At 39.6% G+C, this 16,464-nt stretch overlaps 1 protein-coding gene across 1 annotated transcript in view; it reads right to left on the bottom strand.

Annotated features, from left to right (window-relative positions):
• The window catches only part of EYA1 (EYA transcriptional coactivator and phosphatase 1), a 151,894-nt gene that overhangs the window by 33,905 nt on the left and 101,525 nt on the right, over positions 1-16,464 (bottom strand). Inside the window, exon 10 of the mRNA XM_022595367.2 lies at positions 14,526-14,615. Within this exon, the coding sequence (XP_022451075.2) occupies positions 14,526-14,615 (90 nt within the window). The remainder of the gene's footprint in view (positions 1-14,525; positions 14,616-16,464) is intronic.

Below are 16,464 nucleotides of genomic sequence, written 5' to 3'. Positions count from 1 at the left end.
AAACTGCATCCTCTCTGCCTGCCCCGGCACTCTACCTGCCTTACAAAGGAGTCGTGCAAAATTAGCAGCGAGAAGAATCCAGGATTGAGAAAGTTTTTCCTTAGAAATGCTGTTAGCATACTGGCCTGGCTGAGCCCAGATAGAGGCTCTATTGTAACTGCCCCGAAACGGGAGAAGACTCCAGGGACCACAACTTAAGCACATTTTGGGGAAGTTGAAGTTACAGGCTTTCTCTTGCACTCGTCAATTTTTTTTTTTAAAAAAAGAATTTTTTTCTCTACTAAGCAAACTTCCTATGAAGGTAAGCGAGTAAAATCTCCCAGATTGAAGATTACTGAGCACCTGTCAAAATGAAGAATCTAAACAGAAAGTCTGTCATAGGTGACACCAACAGGTCAATTTCTCAGGATTTTAAAATAAACTGACAGCCATCGGCCAATTACGTGAAAGCTGAAGTGGCATTTCTATTTGGCAAGAAGGAAAGGCACCCCTGAATACTGAGGCCCAGCGCCGTGCACCAGGCATTGGCTGGGGCTCCAGATAATCCTCTCTCCTAACTGCACTGTACCCCTGGGCCACCTCTGACGCTTGCCGGGGTTGATGGGTGAAGGTCAAGCATTAGTTTTAAGCGAGACCTGAACTTGCGTCACGTCCAAAGAAGTGTTCGCTCGTTCCTCAGACCACGCTGCCTCCCAGTGGCTTCATCCACAGAATAAAGCCAATATTTTATAATAACGATACATGGAATATAACCTTTAAAACTGTGAATCACTATGTTGTACACCTGAAACTTACATATTATTGTAAGTCAATTATACCTCAATAAAAAAATAATCAAAAAAGAGACTATGGTAAAGCGAGGAAGATAGTTTCACAGGCAGGTCAGTTATCAGTTTGCTAGAACGACCACTTCTGCTTTACATACGTTATTTAAGTTTCTGAACAGGGAATCAACGAACATTTCGATTCTGTGTTTCCAAACAAAAATCTCACAAAGAGATCCCTGCTCTGAGATAATGTTTATCATTCAATACATTCTTCCTGAGAAATCGTAACCAATTTTATGGGTGATGACTTCAAGCTCAATTCTCTCTCCTGAGCTTCAGGCCCGCACACACTGGGGCTTGCTGTAGTTCGCCTGATGTCCAACACACACTTCAAATTCAGCATCTCAAAATCGAATTTAGCATCTTCCTTCCAAAGCCAGCTAGTTGTTCTGGGTTTTCTATGTCTACCTTATTGTTCAGGCCGGAAAGTAAGATTCTTGTTTCCCAGCCCATTATATCAAATCTTTTCTCCCATGCTCTCTAGACGACTTTCTTAAGAGCTTTCCCATCTGCCCCCCCCTCCCCCCCCCCCCACCCCGTATTCTGTTCCTACAAACGAACCCTGGTGATTCCTAACCTATCTTACTGACACCTCTGACTTCACAATACAATTCATCTCCATAGCAATGCTAAACATTCCTTAGTGATTACCCTTGGCATTCAATATGACATTCAACTTCCTTAGCAGAGTGTACAAAGCCTCTCATGATCCGGCTTCGGTCTCCCTTTCTGTCTTCTTTATCTCACAACTGCTCTACATGTGCTCTGAGCTTTATATCTACTCAAACTGTTCCTAACTGCCATGCTCTCTCACACCAAACGTTACGTCATGGGGAAGTCATATCTCCTGTCCTCTCTGCCTTGCCACCTCTCCCCCAGGCTGGGTTAGCCACCCTGCCTTTGGACTCTATTAAGATCCTTACGTGTCTCCGTCACTGTGGAGATATACTGTGCTCTGTTTTCTTTTTTTTTTTTTTTTTTTTTTCGGTACGCAGGCCTCTCACCGTTGCGGCCCCTTCCGTTGCGGAGCACAGGCTGCGGACACACAGGCTCAGCGGCCATGGCTCACGGGCCCAGCCGCTCCGCGGCATGTGGGATCTTCCCGGACCGGGGCACGAACCCGTGTCCCCTGCATCAGCAGGCGGACGCTCAACCACTGCGCCACCAGGGAAGCCCTCTAACTGTTTTCTTGCTTTTCTATCTTCACCCCCCATCGTGGCTCTTTGAGGGCAGTGAATATATTTCATCTCTTCTCCTCAATGCCTAGCATAGTGTCCAGAATGGAGTAAGCATGAGTAACTTTATAGCACTGTAGCTCTTTTTCTGTGCAGTGTAGATACAGGCAGCTAAAATATTTTTGTCTACTCAACAATAGGAATTTACAAGCACATGTCTGTCTGTCCATTATCTATCTGACAACCTATCTACCTACCCATCTACCTCCAAACCTTTCCAAGACAGATTTTAGCTTGCTTGGTGACCACTAACAGTAGAGTAAGATGTAGTGAGAAACAAAGCTAACAAATAATCCATTAGAGAAAACACGTTCGTTATTGGGATCTGCTGTATGACAATAGTATGTGACAGCACCAACATGCCACTACTTCCTTTATGTTGTTGCAGAGAAATAGCCAGGTCATGGGACATGGCTAGAGAGGTTTGTGCAATGATATTTGGGATCAGAAACCCCTGTTCCCACCTTAGCTTTACCATCACCTAACCAAGTGGCTTTGGGCAAAAATCGCTTCACTTCAACTGTCCACACACGTACACTGGAGATAAGAAGACTGAGTTCTCAGTGCTGACGGAGAGTCAAAGTCAATGCTCTCTACTGATGTGAGAAGAGTTTCCCTAAAGCCTGCTGCCCTTCTCCCTCCTATATCGCTCTGCTCCACGCTGTAGACACCACCAGCAAGATCCAGGAGCCACCCTTCAAACACGAAGCAGGAAGAAGACAAGGAAAGGACAACTTACTAGCACAATCCATGGCCATGAAGCCAGCATCCACGTTTTCCATGAAGGGACAGCACAGGGTGAGGGAAGCCAGATACAGTAGCTATTTAACTGCCCGAAGGAAACCTCCGCTCTTGGAACTGGGGGTGGGAGGAGCATGTGAATGAGGAAAGAACAAAAGGAGTACAGTACACTGCCTGGAACCATCTGCATTTGGAAACTGAACACCGGCAGAATTTCTGTTGTTTTTCTCGTGTGATTTCTGTTGGAATTCTACACGGGAATTTTGGCGCCAAACCACTTATTATTTCATGCGCTTCATTTCCTAGCCACTCCCTAAGTCACCCCCTCTTCTTGCTCCATGGCCCTACTCTCCAGTGTTTTGCATCAAAGATACTCGATAAAGAGTAATAGCAGATTGGACTTCCTTAGTGCCTCCTGTGGGCTAGAGCTAGTTCTATGCACTTAACAGGTATTCGCGTCTTGAGTCTTCACACTGACCCTAGGAGGTGGGTACTATCACCATCCAACTTTACAGATGAGAAACTGAGGCACAGAGGGGTCCCTCAAGAATTAATGAACTTGTGAGTTTAACCTCCAGTACCCCTAGAATTGTAAGATAACACACCACATAAATATAGGGCTTTGAGTTAAGTTGGAATAGTTGAGTCATGATTATTCAACAACTTTCTTATTATAAGAAATGTTAACTATAGAAAAGAAAAAATAGAAAGAAAACTTATCGTTTAGCTCATGGTAGCGTTATCCCACTATCCAGAGGTAAATCCCTTTTTTACTGTAGAAATTATTTATTTTTTCTAACACTTTTAATGTGGAAAATCTTTTTATCTTCTTTTGGATGTATGCACCTTTTTAGAAAAACCTGAAATTGGATCTACACTGAATATCATTTTATATCGTACCTCTTGCACGTCCATGGTGTTCTGCCACTAAGGACTTTGAAAATATGACTTAAAAAAGGATAATATCGGGGCTTCCCTGGTGGCGCAGTGGTTGAGAGTCCGCCTGCCGATGCAGGGGACATGGGTTCGTGCCCCGGTCCGGGAAGATCCCACATGCCGCGGAGCGGCTGGGCCCGTGAGCCATGGCCGCTGAGCCTGCGTGTCCGGAGCCTGTGCTGCGCGACAGGAGAGGCCACAACAGTGAGAGGCCCGCGTACCGCAAAAAAAAAAAAAGGATAATATCAAAGTTTAACCCCTTGGACAATTTCAGTTATTTTTAGGATTTGTGATCAGTCATTTACTTTTAGAAAGTTAATGTTTGCAAATTGTAAAAAGAGTAGGGTTCATTGTAGACTATTACTTTCAAAAATTTGGAAAAAATTAAAAAGACATAGGAGAGCCTTCCGTGTAACCAAATCTGGTGTTAGTGCTTAGGCTTCAAGTGGACGAGTCACGGTCCCTGCTCTCAAGGGACTGCCTGGGGGTGGGGTGCAGGTGTAGAAAGAGGTGGACAGAAAATCATAAGATATTACGGGAGGTATTTTTACAGTGAGAACAGCCTCCTCTCCCACTATGGAACCCCAGCTGCCTGCCTGCATCCGTACACCTGCAGAGTCTGCCTGCCTTCTTACTGAAGCCCAACCCTGTACCTGGTGTCCTGAGTCCCATCCTCTGCTGCAACCCAAGGACTTCACTCCTTCCGCTGCTCCCTCCCTTTGCCACACCTTGTATCATCTCTACTGGATCATTCCCCCGACACCCAAACATGTCTAAATATCTTCTATTTTAACACTAACCCACCACCCCTCCCCCCCCACACACCTTGATCCTATGACCCTCTCCACATCCTACCCATCTCTTTGCATTTTGTCATTGTGGAAACTCTCAATCAATCTTTCCTGTTTTCACGGTGTCAACCCTCATCCTCTTTTCAACCCACTCCCATTGGGCTTAACGTCTTCCGCTTCACTGAAACGGCGCTTACCAGGGTCATTACCAGCCAACATTCTTGGCAAATCCAACAGCCACTCGACACAGTAGTGCAACCCCCTCATTCCTGAAACACTATTCCCTAGATTTCTGTGATGCCTTGTACTTTCCCACCTACTTCACTGTCTACTCCTTACCACTCTCTCTTGCAAGTTCTTCTTTCTTCGTCCTGTTTCTAAGTGTTTGATGCCCAGTCTTATGCCCGCTTCTCAATTTCCTCTTTCCCCTATGAGATGTTTTGTCTCATGCCTATATGATTCCCAAAACTGTATCTTCACATTTGCCTCTCTCCTCTGAGTTCCAAACCTAAATGTACATAATCTCTTGACCTGAATGTTGAATAGGTATTTCAAACTTAACATGCTCCATGAAAAATATTTGAGGACAGCTCTTCCCCCAACCTCGCCACTCCAAAGCGCTCTTTGTCATCTCAGATAACGTGACCACCCATCCAGTTGCTCAGGTCAAAACCTAGTGGCCATCCTTGATTCTGCTTTCCTTCTCCTCCCACATCTGACCCATTAGCAGATTCTGCCGGTGCTTCCACCAAATTATACTGTAAATCCTGCAACTTCACACCACGTCCAGAACTGCTACATCCTCAGCCCAAAGCAACCGTCTCCTAACTGGTCTCATTGAGTCCAGTTCCTCATATGATAACCAGTCTACAGTAAACACTAGTCTAACATATTCATGCGTAAAACTCTCCAATGGCTTCCCATTGCAACTAGAAAAATTTCCAACTTCTTTACCACAGTCTACAAGGCCCTTCATGATCTGGACCCTGTCACTTTTCCCCCATTCACTCTGCCCCAACCAAACGAAGCTCTTGTTTATTTCTTGAAGGAGCAAATTGCATTCCTACCTCAGGGCCTTTGCACAGGCCACTCCCCTTCCAGAATGACTTCCTGCTGTTCCAGCTGCTTCCTCCCAACTTCCTGGTTTCTTCACAAATGTCCTCTTTTCAGAGACACCTGTTCCTGAATATTTCAGCTAAAGATGTCCCACTCTCAGCTGAAGATGCCCCATCTCAGCTAAAGAGCCCTTATCCCTTAAATTACGCTCTGATTTTCTTCCTAGCACTTATCTCTACCTGAAATTATTTTATTTACATAGTGTTTATTTCCTACTTCCCCTCCACGAAGAGGGTAACCTTCACTCAATTATCGCTGCATCCTCAGCATCCAGAATTGTGCCTGGCACTTAATAGTTAATAAATATAGGGCTTCCCTGGTGGCGCAGTGGTTGAGAGTCTGCCTGCCGATGCAGGGGACACGGGTTCGTGCGCCGGTCCGGGAAGATCCCACATGTCACGGAGCGGCTGGGCCCATGAGCCATGGCCGCTGAGCCTGCGCGTCCGGAGCCCGTGCTCCGCAAGGGGAGAGGCCCGCGTACCGCAAAAAAAAAAAAAAAAAAAAAAGAGAGAAAGTTAATAAATATATATTGACTATTGAATGAAGGGCAGAAGGTATAAAGAGTTTACGCAATGCTATAAGCATCTCAGTTTTGAAGCACAACAGAGACACAGCATTTATAACCCCATCATCCAGACTAGCAACATTATAGTGTATTCACCTCCAGTTATTTTTAATGTCATAAATGCTAAAATCAGAGTTATACAGTACAATTTATTCTGTAGACTGCTTATTTTTAAAGTTACATAATGGTAGCTTTTAAAACTGTATTTTCCTCCAGTTTTCTTAATATGCCACACTTTTTAAAAAAATTAATAAACCTTATTTTTTAGAGAAGTATTAGGTTTATAGCAAAACTGACCAGAAAATACAGAGATTATTCATATACCCCCTGCTCCTACACATGCATAACCTCCCCTCGTATTGACATCTCACACTAGAGCGGTACATTTCTTACAACCAATAAACGTATATTGACACACCATCACCACCCAAAGTCCATAGTTGACGTTAGGGTTCACTCTTGGTGTAGTACATTCTATGGGTTTGCGCAAATGTCTCATGACATGTAGCCACCATTGTAGTATCACATAGAATAGCTCCACTGCCCTAAAAATCTTCGGTGCTCCAACTAATTCATCCCTCTCATCCCCAACACCCGGCAGCCAGCTGATCCACAGTTGTGCCTTTCCCAGAATGTCAAATAGTTGGTCTCATAGTATGTAGCCTTTTCAGATAATACGCCATAAATTTTAACATTAAGGCTACACTGTACTGAACAGTCTATTTTTAAAACTTGAAATGGACCATGAATATTTTCCCTATATTTAATAAGCAGTCTGAAAACAATTTTAAATGAGGATGTATCATTTATCACTATTCATCTATTTTAGGATATTTAAAATAGTTCTATATTTTAGTGGTAAAAAACACCATGTGGGAGACATAGCATGGGGTTGAGTGGACTTCTAGAAAGCACTGGACCTGAGTCACTTGTCTAAGCCACTCAGCTGTGTGGCCTTAGACAAGTTTTGTTTTACCAACTCTAAGCTTCTCTTGGCTATTCTATAAAATGGAGATAATAACAGTGCTCTTATCATAGAAACATCAGGGTATTAAGTGGAATAACGTATGTAAAGCACTTAGGACAAGTGTTCAATAAATGTTCATTAATATTGTATCAATTCTCTGCCTATAACTGTTTTCTTAGAAGTTAAAAGTGAAATTACTGAGTAAAAGGATCCATACATTAAGGTTCTGAATACATATTATCAAGCTACTTTTCTCAAAACGTGTACCAATTTCTATCCTTATCAGTAATGTACACAAGTGTTCCTCCTACTGCACTGTAGACCATATTACTGATTTTAAAGCTTTGCCAATTTGATGGGCAAGAGGCTGAACACTTACTCTCTAACATTTCTGATTACTAGAGGTGAAATCCAACATTTTCTTTTCTATGTGTTGAAAATTTGAATGCTTTTCTCTTGTGAATTATCTGTTCATGTCCTTTGTTAATTTCTTTAGGTTTTTCTTAATGAGTTGCAATAATATTGATTATTTTATTGGTTAGAAATAGCTTTGTCTTTTAATATTATCTATGGCTTTCAAAAACAGTGTTTGTTTTCTTCCCTGACTACAAAAGAAATTAGTATATATGTTATAAAGAATTTGGAATACACAGACAAGTACAAATAAGAAAATAAAACCTGGGATCTCAGATAGAAATAACATTAAAATTCTAGAGTACCTCTTTCCATCTGTTTTTCGTTCCTCCATTTATTTATTATTTAACATGTACTTACTGGGTGCCTTCTATGGGCCCGGCACTGTGCTAGAGAAACAGTAGTGCCTATATTTTACATAGGGTATATAATTTTTTAACAGAATCGAGAGCAAACTATGTCTGTGTGTACAGTCCTCAAAATGCTACTTTTAAAAAAAATAACATTTTGTTGAAGAAAGTATATATTATAGCTCAATGAATTTTCAAAAATGGAACATAGTCATGTAACCAGCTCCTGGGACAAGAAATGAAACACGATCAGAATTCCATAATTTGGAAATATTTATAAATAGTTGCCTTTGTCTTTGACAAGTAAAAATTCCTAGATGTACAATTAGCACAAATGGTATCAATCTTTTTAGGCTCTGCTTACCGCCAAATGGCTATCCAAAAGTTTATTTCCTGTAAGCAATGTGAGATCTCCTTTTGATCTACCTATATTTTCTCCTTGAGTTTTATTCTTTCACATTTTAACTCTGTAATTTACCTATTTCTGTATATAAATTGAATAATCCATTCCTTCACTGGTTCATTTGTCTGGTTTCATTTAACACATACAAAATTTTTCTACAAGTTGGGTCTGTGTCTGAGCTCTCTCTTCTCCCTGTAGTCCAATGTCAAAGCCGTGCCAACATAAATCTTCATATTATTGTCGAATTATAAAACATTTAATATTTGGTTGAGCTGGGTGCTCACTATTACTACTTTCTGTCCAAAACTTCTAGGTATTTTTGCCTATTTATCCTTCAAATGGACCTTACAACAATTTTGTCATATTACAGAAAAGAAAAGGAATGGAAGAAATCTCATTTATTCAAATCTTCCTTTAGATCCTTCAGTAGGATGTGAAAGTTTTATTCATATATTTCCTATAAACACTTCTTATATAGGTTACTCCTTATCTTTCCTTTTAATCGTTTTTTGTGTTATAGTTACCGCAGTTACTTAAAAATTATAATTTAATTAAATTTTCTACATGGGTGGCTAGAAGAAGGCTATTGATTTTTTAATTTAATTCTACAGTATTTTACTTTTCTGAAGCCCACTGTAAATTCTAAAACAATTCCTGGAGATTCTCTTCAGTTTTCTATGTATATCAAATATTATGCAAAAAAACAGTAATTTTAATCTTTCATTTCATTTCTTTCATATCTTACTGCGCTGCTCCAAATTCCTAGAACAATGCAGACTAATAGTAGTGACACAGGACATTCTTATTTTGTTTCCATCTTTATGACAATTTGCCTCTATTATTTTATTGCTAAGTACAACGTTGGCTGTTGGTAAAAGGAAAATATCTTTTATCATGTTAAACAGCCACATATTTTGACTCCTAACTTTCTGGTAAACATCCGACAAGGAAGTCTTGGAATATAGGTTTATGTTTCTATTTTTTTGCTTCAGATAAAATAAAGATGATAGAATCTTGTGAGAAATGATGAGATAGGAAGCACACATATACTTATTCATGAGTAACAATAATGGATAAAGTATGGGTATTGCTTCATTTTGAGCACCAGTTACAATATAGTTAAATTCAATACATGTGTATTTTGTCTAATAACCATTAGCTGCTTGCAAACTTATTTTGCCTCCTAAACTGAGGGCTTCGGTGTTACTCTTACTAACTAAGAAAATAGATGAGGTCAAGCAACCCATCTTAAAACAGAAAGGCAAGGTCAAGTCCATTGTCTTCCATGGGAAAGGACACAGAAATCGATCTTCTATCTGAGACAACAGATAAGAATTTAATCTAACAAATACTCATTAATGGTCAACATGTATAGGGCGATGTTCTAGGTGTTATGAAGGATGTTACTAGGATTTTTAAAAAAATGGAATCCTTTATGTTTGCTAAATTTATCAGAAAAAAATTAAATACATATACAAGAGCCTACGTCCAGAGCTGAAAATGACAAGTGGCATACACATGCCTACGGGTACATTTATGTTTAGGCCCACACACTTTCATAGAGTTGTTTCTTGGCTGTGACATGCACTGAAAGAAGAAAACAGCTCAAGCTCTTCCAGAAGTGTCTTCTTTACAAGCACCTATGGAACCAGAGCATCCTGCGTCTACAAAGAAGCTTGACCCTGGGCATCAGAGTTCATTCTTGTTTAGCAACAAAGCACTTTCTAGGTGAATTATACTTTTCCACTCAAAAAGTCAACTTCTCCATTAGCTTACAACTTTTCCACTTTGGGAAGCACAAGCATTAGGTCACTACAGAACGCTTCGCTTGAGATCAAAGCTACCTAGCATTGGCATGACTGATATTTTGAAGGAAGATTTTTTCCTAGCTGAAAATCAATTTATAAACAAGATATATTAAAATGATTAACAGACGATAACCTAAGTTTTAGACTTATAACATATTATTGCAAATTTAAAGACTGAATGAAACCAAGGGGCAAACTAATTTCTTTGCTTTATAAGAAAACTCATTATAACTTACTTGCTTTAAATTATGGCATTACTTGGAGACAGTCCATGGTGCCTTTCCTTGGCCTTTGACTCATCAAACCCAGCTCTACTGAGACCAGAACCTTTGGTCCCAGGCCTTTTCTAAATAGAAAATGTGAAAACGAGGAGCTACAAGAGTAGGTGATTGAAAATCAAACCTGGGACAGGAGTCTACATATCAAAGGCCCAAGAAAGGGCTGGGGTATTCACATTGTAAAGCTTGACACCAAAGAATCCTCTGGTCTGTCCCAACTAACCAACATACTGGGAGCGTGAAGGAGAAAGTTGTAGCACAGCTTCACACTTGACTAGGTGAACGTGGTGTGTACAACCCAGAAGACAAGAGGCGGGTCCCTGCTACTTCCCAACCCTGACCCCTGTGGCCTGAGAGCAGAGACTCTTGGAGGCTACCATGTTGATAACATCAGTTAGGATGGCAACCATAACGCCAGTGAGATGATATTACTTAACACCAGACAGAAAGAGAACATTCGACATCAGCTTGTTCCTTATTTTTCTTTATACTCATATTAATCTTGATGAAATATCGTCCTTTAATCGTGGAAAAATCCAGCAGAAGAATCGACAAAAGGCAAGTTAAACTGAAATGTTATCGTATTCAGAAGGTCGATCACCTTTCAATAAAAATCCAACAGAAAGAGCTCTTTCTCCATTCAGTCAGAAAGAGACAGACTTTACTAAAGAAGCTGGAAAAAACCCTCCAATTTCATACTGTCATTCATAAAAAATGACTTCCATAATAAGCATCGTCGGATTGCACACGGAGATCTTTTGGTAAAATGATACGCAGGGTGTTAGTCAGACTTGGAAATAGGAAAGCCAGGAGTGCATGGAACTCAAGTCTAAACCCTTCTCTGGGTGGGGGGGAAATATTATTTCCTCTGATAATTGTGTCTCCCTGTCACTCATGGTCCTTCACATGTCAGACATTTTTAATGGTTCGAAAAACCAGCTTTCTCCTTTTTATTTATTTTTTCCTGAAGTGTCAACAGAATTAAATTGTGATTGCTTTTATTAAAAACTCTCACTAACTGAGATGACAAATAAGACTTTTAAAACTAAAACGGTTAACTTTTTTATGTCTTAAAATACAGTGACGATACTTCTAAATTACTTTAAAATCATATCGAAAATTTCCTAAAAAATACCCTAATAACCATTTCAAGCAAATACTTTGATAACACAAGAACTGTTACTGGAATCTCCTCACGCAGTGTATTTCATTATTGAGAATCTCTTTTAAGCCACAGCTTGAACTAACCAAATTAGACAGATGGCTGGCAAAAAGTTAAGATTTTAAAAGAAAATGAGGCTTAAGTCAACAATTCGAGTTCAGAAATCACACTTCAAGCTAACCAATAGATTGTTAATCTCCTTGAAATTACCTGTACTCTAGATCTTCAAAAGCTAAAAACATGTAATTAAAATGTATTAAAATATTCATGTCCTTTACCACAGTACATTGCTAATTGGCATGTGAAATCAAGCATTACCACATCATTTTTGCCTGATGAGACAATTTTGGTTTTCTAAAGGGTATTAAGCTAATACATTTATTTTTGCCAGGAAATAATTTTACTCTATTTTGAAAGAAACTAATATTTGCAATGACCACTCTCAGGTTTGTTGAATTACAAAAATATAAAATGAAGGATTGAAATAAGTATAAAAACCAATGTATTTTTTAAATATTGCACAAATCTAAAGCAAGTAAATAATTTCCGAAGCCAGAGGCTAAGTGAATCTTTCATTTATACTTTTGCTTTATATTATTCGCAAGTAAAATAAAATCAATTTTGGGAAGGTTACAAGCTTAAATAATTTTTCACTATTGATTTTTACATTCGGTTGAATTATTCCTTCATTCTCTTTTCTACTTTACTTATAAAAAAGAGTCCTCATGCCAAGAGGAAAATCTGATATTTCAATATCTGTGTGGATCCCTAGTTCTTCTTTTTTTTTTTTTTTAATTTGGGCTTATGAAAAAACTACATCCACTACAAACCTAAACTAGAACGTTTAATATTTACTTTTATTTCAGACCTTCTCTATATAGTTCAGTGTGAATAATGTTAGTAAACAAATAAAAATCTGGCTATATTATATCCAAACTAAGTTAGGAAGCTTTTCTGTCTATATTATACCAAGTTAACTACTTTGCCTAACTTCTCACTTTTTACCACATAATTTTGGCATTGTACAGTCAAGCTTTGTCATTTTTAAGAGGGTAGAGTTTAAAAACAATAGAAAATTACTGCTAATTTCTTCTTGATGGATGCTATTAACACCTATTAACATCAGTAAGAGTAACAGGTTTGAACCCAAGAGAAAATATCAGCCTAGTCTGTATCGTTGGAAACAACCGAAACTTAGGAAAGGAATTCTAACATATTAGTAAAATATGGAATTTTTTGGTGCTGTTCTCTTATGAAGGGAATCACAACCATAAGGCAGAAACAGCTTTTGAAAATAAGTATGATTATTAAGCTTTTAGAAAGGCAATTCTAAACTTGTCACTCACTTGGAATATTTCCACCTTAAAAAATAGTAATGCCTTACATGTAATTTCCTTAAGGAAAGCAAACACTTTAAAATGCAAAAAAAAAAAAAAAAAATTCTGTATTTCACCCTAAGTGTAAAAATAAATATTTCACTAAGGAATGGGGGAAAAATGAAGCACATTTAAATAATTTCATTGCACTGGAAGTTGCCAATTCGTCTGTGAGTAGTTTCATTGCAGATGAAAAGAAATCAAAATACAGGACAGATGTTGAACAAACCGCATTTAAGTTCTGTCACACACTGGCATTTTTCAAATGATTTTGGCTCATCTATGAAATAAGGTGCATTTTGCTTGATTTTGAAAAGGGGAAACATAAGGAAATATTTAAAGGCCAATTGCTGCCAATTAACTTTGATCAGTAAAAGTTCTATTTGAATCTTTCAGATTCTTCTGCTGTCTGAAATAACATACATTTATAAAATCTAGGAAAACAACAACTTGATGATTAATGCCTGTTGGCAGCCCTACCACAAGCTTGCTTAATAGCAGGATTTAAATAAACAACTATCTCTATTATGAAGGGAGTGAAATGTAGTTACAGGCATATTTTCTCATAATGGAGCTATGAAAACCAATATTCTTTCTTCTTAAAAATGCTTCTGGGGCTTCCTTGGTGGCGCAGTGGTTAAGAGTCCGCCTGCCAATGCAGGGGACACGGGTTCGAGCCCTGGTCCGGGAAGATCCCACATGCTGCGGAGCAACTAAGCCCGTGCGCCACAACTACTGAGCCTGCGCTCTAGAGCCCGCGAGCCACAACTACAGAGCCCACGTGCCACAACTACTGAAGCCCGCGCGCCTAGAGCCCGTGCTCCGCAACAAGAGAAGCCACTGCAATGAGAAGCCCGCGCACCGCAACGGAGAGTAGCCCCCCCGACCCCGGCTCACCGCAGCTAGAGAAAGACCGCGCCCAGCAACGAAGACCCAACACAGCCAAAAATAAATAAATTAAAAAAAAAAAAAAGCTTCTAACCAAGATCAGCATGTTTGTCATTGCCCGTAACACACTGAACCATCTTACAAAAGTTTCCCCCCAGATTATAAAGGACAAATAAAATCATCAGCAGTTTGACATAAGGAATTCTGGCAACCCAAAGAGCAGAGGCCTGACTAAAATGTTATACGACCAATTGGGCCAGCCAGACAGAAAAGAATCTGACCCAATACGGTAAGAGTCTGACATGGACAGCATATGACAGGATCACAAATTCTGTTGGATTCTAAAGGTAACCCATCTCAACAGTGATTATGTAACTGAGAAATCTGTAGCTTCTGATAATCAACACAGTTTAATATAAAACATTCTTGACATCAACTTTTAATCCCTATCAATAATCATGTGGAATCGAACTTTGAAATACAACAGCCAAAGTAAAGCAAAACAGAAATTCCATGAAGGCAAAACGCATGACCATATAATCAATAATTACTTTATCTCCTTATTCCAATTATATATTCAAAAAATAAATATCCCATCGTTATTTTAGGACCAATCACCTATTTCCAAACATGCAACATGAAGAGTATATAAAATAATCAGAACTTACCTCTAAGTCGTTAAAAAATAGATGTGTGTCTGCCAAGTTGAAAATCATTTCTTCCATTCGTAGTCCAAGGGAAACTGAAGTAGGTGGATCCTAAAAGAAGAATTTTACAGGTCAAGAACGTACATACTTCAGGGTACAGGAAATACAGTGTCACACTGAGAGGGAGTTAGCATGGGGAAAGGACAAAAGGCTTGGGCTCCAGCTGCTTTTAGAGTGCGTGGTTTATTCTGTATTTGAACTTCAGTGACTTATTTTATTTAAAAAGTACCTCTAAGGTTGTTGGTACTTTGCGTAATGAAGAAGAAAATTGCTGCTTATAATATTGCAAAATATATAAAATCTAGGGTTACTTAGACCTACAGAGTAGAGGAAATTCAGCTTCACACGTCTGTTTCAGGAGCAAGAAATTCAGTGAATCAGGAAGACATTTTTTTTATGTTCCACCTCAATCCATGAAGAGTGTCTAAAAGCACTGCCACAAATGTCAGAAAATAGATATAATATAGATTAATTTCAGAAGGATAGAAAATACCAATTTCACTCCAGATGATAACTACCATTATTTTGTATTTATTCAGATTGCCCGCCAATTTTGAGTATACTCAAAATGGAAGTGATGGCCACTCTGACCAGCTGGCACCATGCCAGTTCAGGAAGCTGATCTTGACATTCATGTGACACTATCCAGTCATCAAACAGCCAGTAACACACACAGGGGAGCACAGTGGCTCCTACCCAACGCTTCAAGCCTTCGACACTAGTGATAGACAGTCTGTCCCACACAACACACATCCTAATGACATCTGTTGGTATTGAAGATGGGGGATATAGAGATATTTGCAAGGTTTTAATGGTGTTACTATATTCGTAATGCATCCAACCCAGGAAGCAACACTGTTCATGGTGAATATCCTGCATAATTAGTGAAAAAGGAAAAATATTCTGTAGAGAAAGTATTCAAGGATATGTGAGTTTTTCAAGTTTTTATTGGCATTTTAATAGCAATACAACTTTCACCTTTATGGCCTTTAAATTTTTCCAAAGAACAATAATTTCTGATATACTCTTTTATTATCACAGCAAACCTCTGGAATCTATGTGGATCATTTAATTAGAGAAACTGTAACTAGAGAAATTATGCCTTCATGTCGCCCACCCATCTAGCTGGGGTGTACTTTGTGTATCACCTGTCTTTGAGTCTTAGAGCAGAGAAAAACCCAGAGAAAGTAAGTCTTGCTTTCTAATACTGTCCAATATAAACCTTGTACATTTTCTCTATTGTCTTCATTTCAAAGCTCAAGACTTGCCTGTGTTTTACCCCCTACCCTCCAAGTATCTAAAGTCCATCAACCTTGAGCCCCATCTTCTCATGCGCTTTGGGAGGCAGCGACAAATGGTGGAAAAAGAGCCCTAGACCCAGAGGCCAAGCCCTATCCTTGTTCTCTTAGTTACTTTGGTGTCTTTATCTCACTGAGCCTCAGTTTGCTCATCTAAAAAATCAGGTGGCTAGATGGCAAATATGTTGTTCTCCCATAGAATAAAAAAAACACAAAAACCCTCCATCTCTTCATTTGTCACAATCATATGTGTTTATACACCTGGGAGAAAGGAGGGGCCTGGGATGGTGGAGGGGGCAGAGACTCACTGGGTGCCAGCCATGGGCCAATCAACTGTGGCCAGGGAGGCGGAGTCAACACCATCCCTGCACCACCCATCCCACTAGCTCCGCCCACCCCACCAGCACACCCTCAGCTCCAGCACCAGCATGGTTTATCTCACAGGAGTCCCAGAGATCGACAAGAGGAGGTTTTGGGAAAATATGGCACTGCTGGTCTCAATTCCCCTCCCACCTAGGCCTTCTCTGCCAGCTGACTGGCAACGTAAAGGAGAGAGAAAACACATTATTGCCAAAAATCTGGGGTTAGATTGGCAAAGGGGC

This window comes from Delphinapterus leucas, chromosome 17, assembly GCF_059928025.1.
Source record: "Delphinapterus leucas isolate spDelLeu-1000000601 "Yukka" chromosome 17, BTC_Dleu_Yukka2, whole genome shotgun sequence".
Taxonomy (NCBI): domain Eukaryota; kingdom Metazoa; phylum Chordata; class Mammalia; order Artiodactyla; family Monodontidae; genus Delphinapterus; species Delphinapterus leucas.
This window is presented reverse-complemented; position numbering and strand designations above follow the sequence as displayed.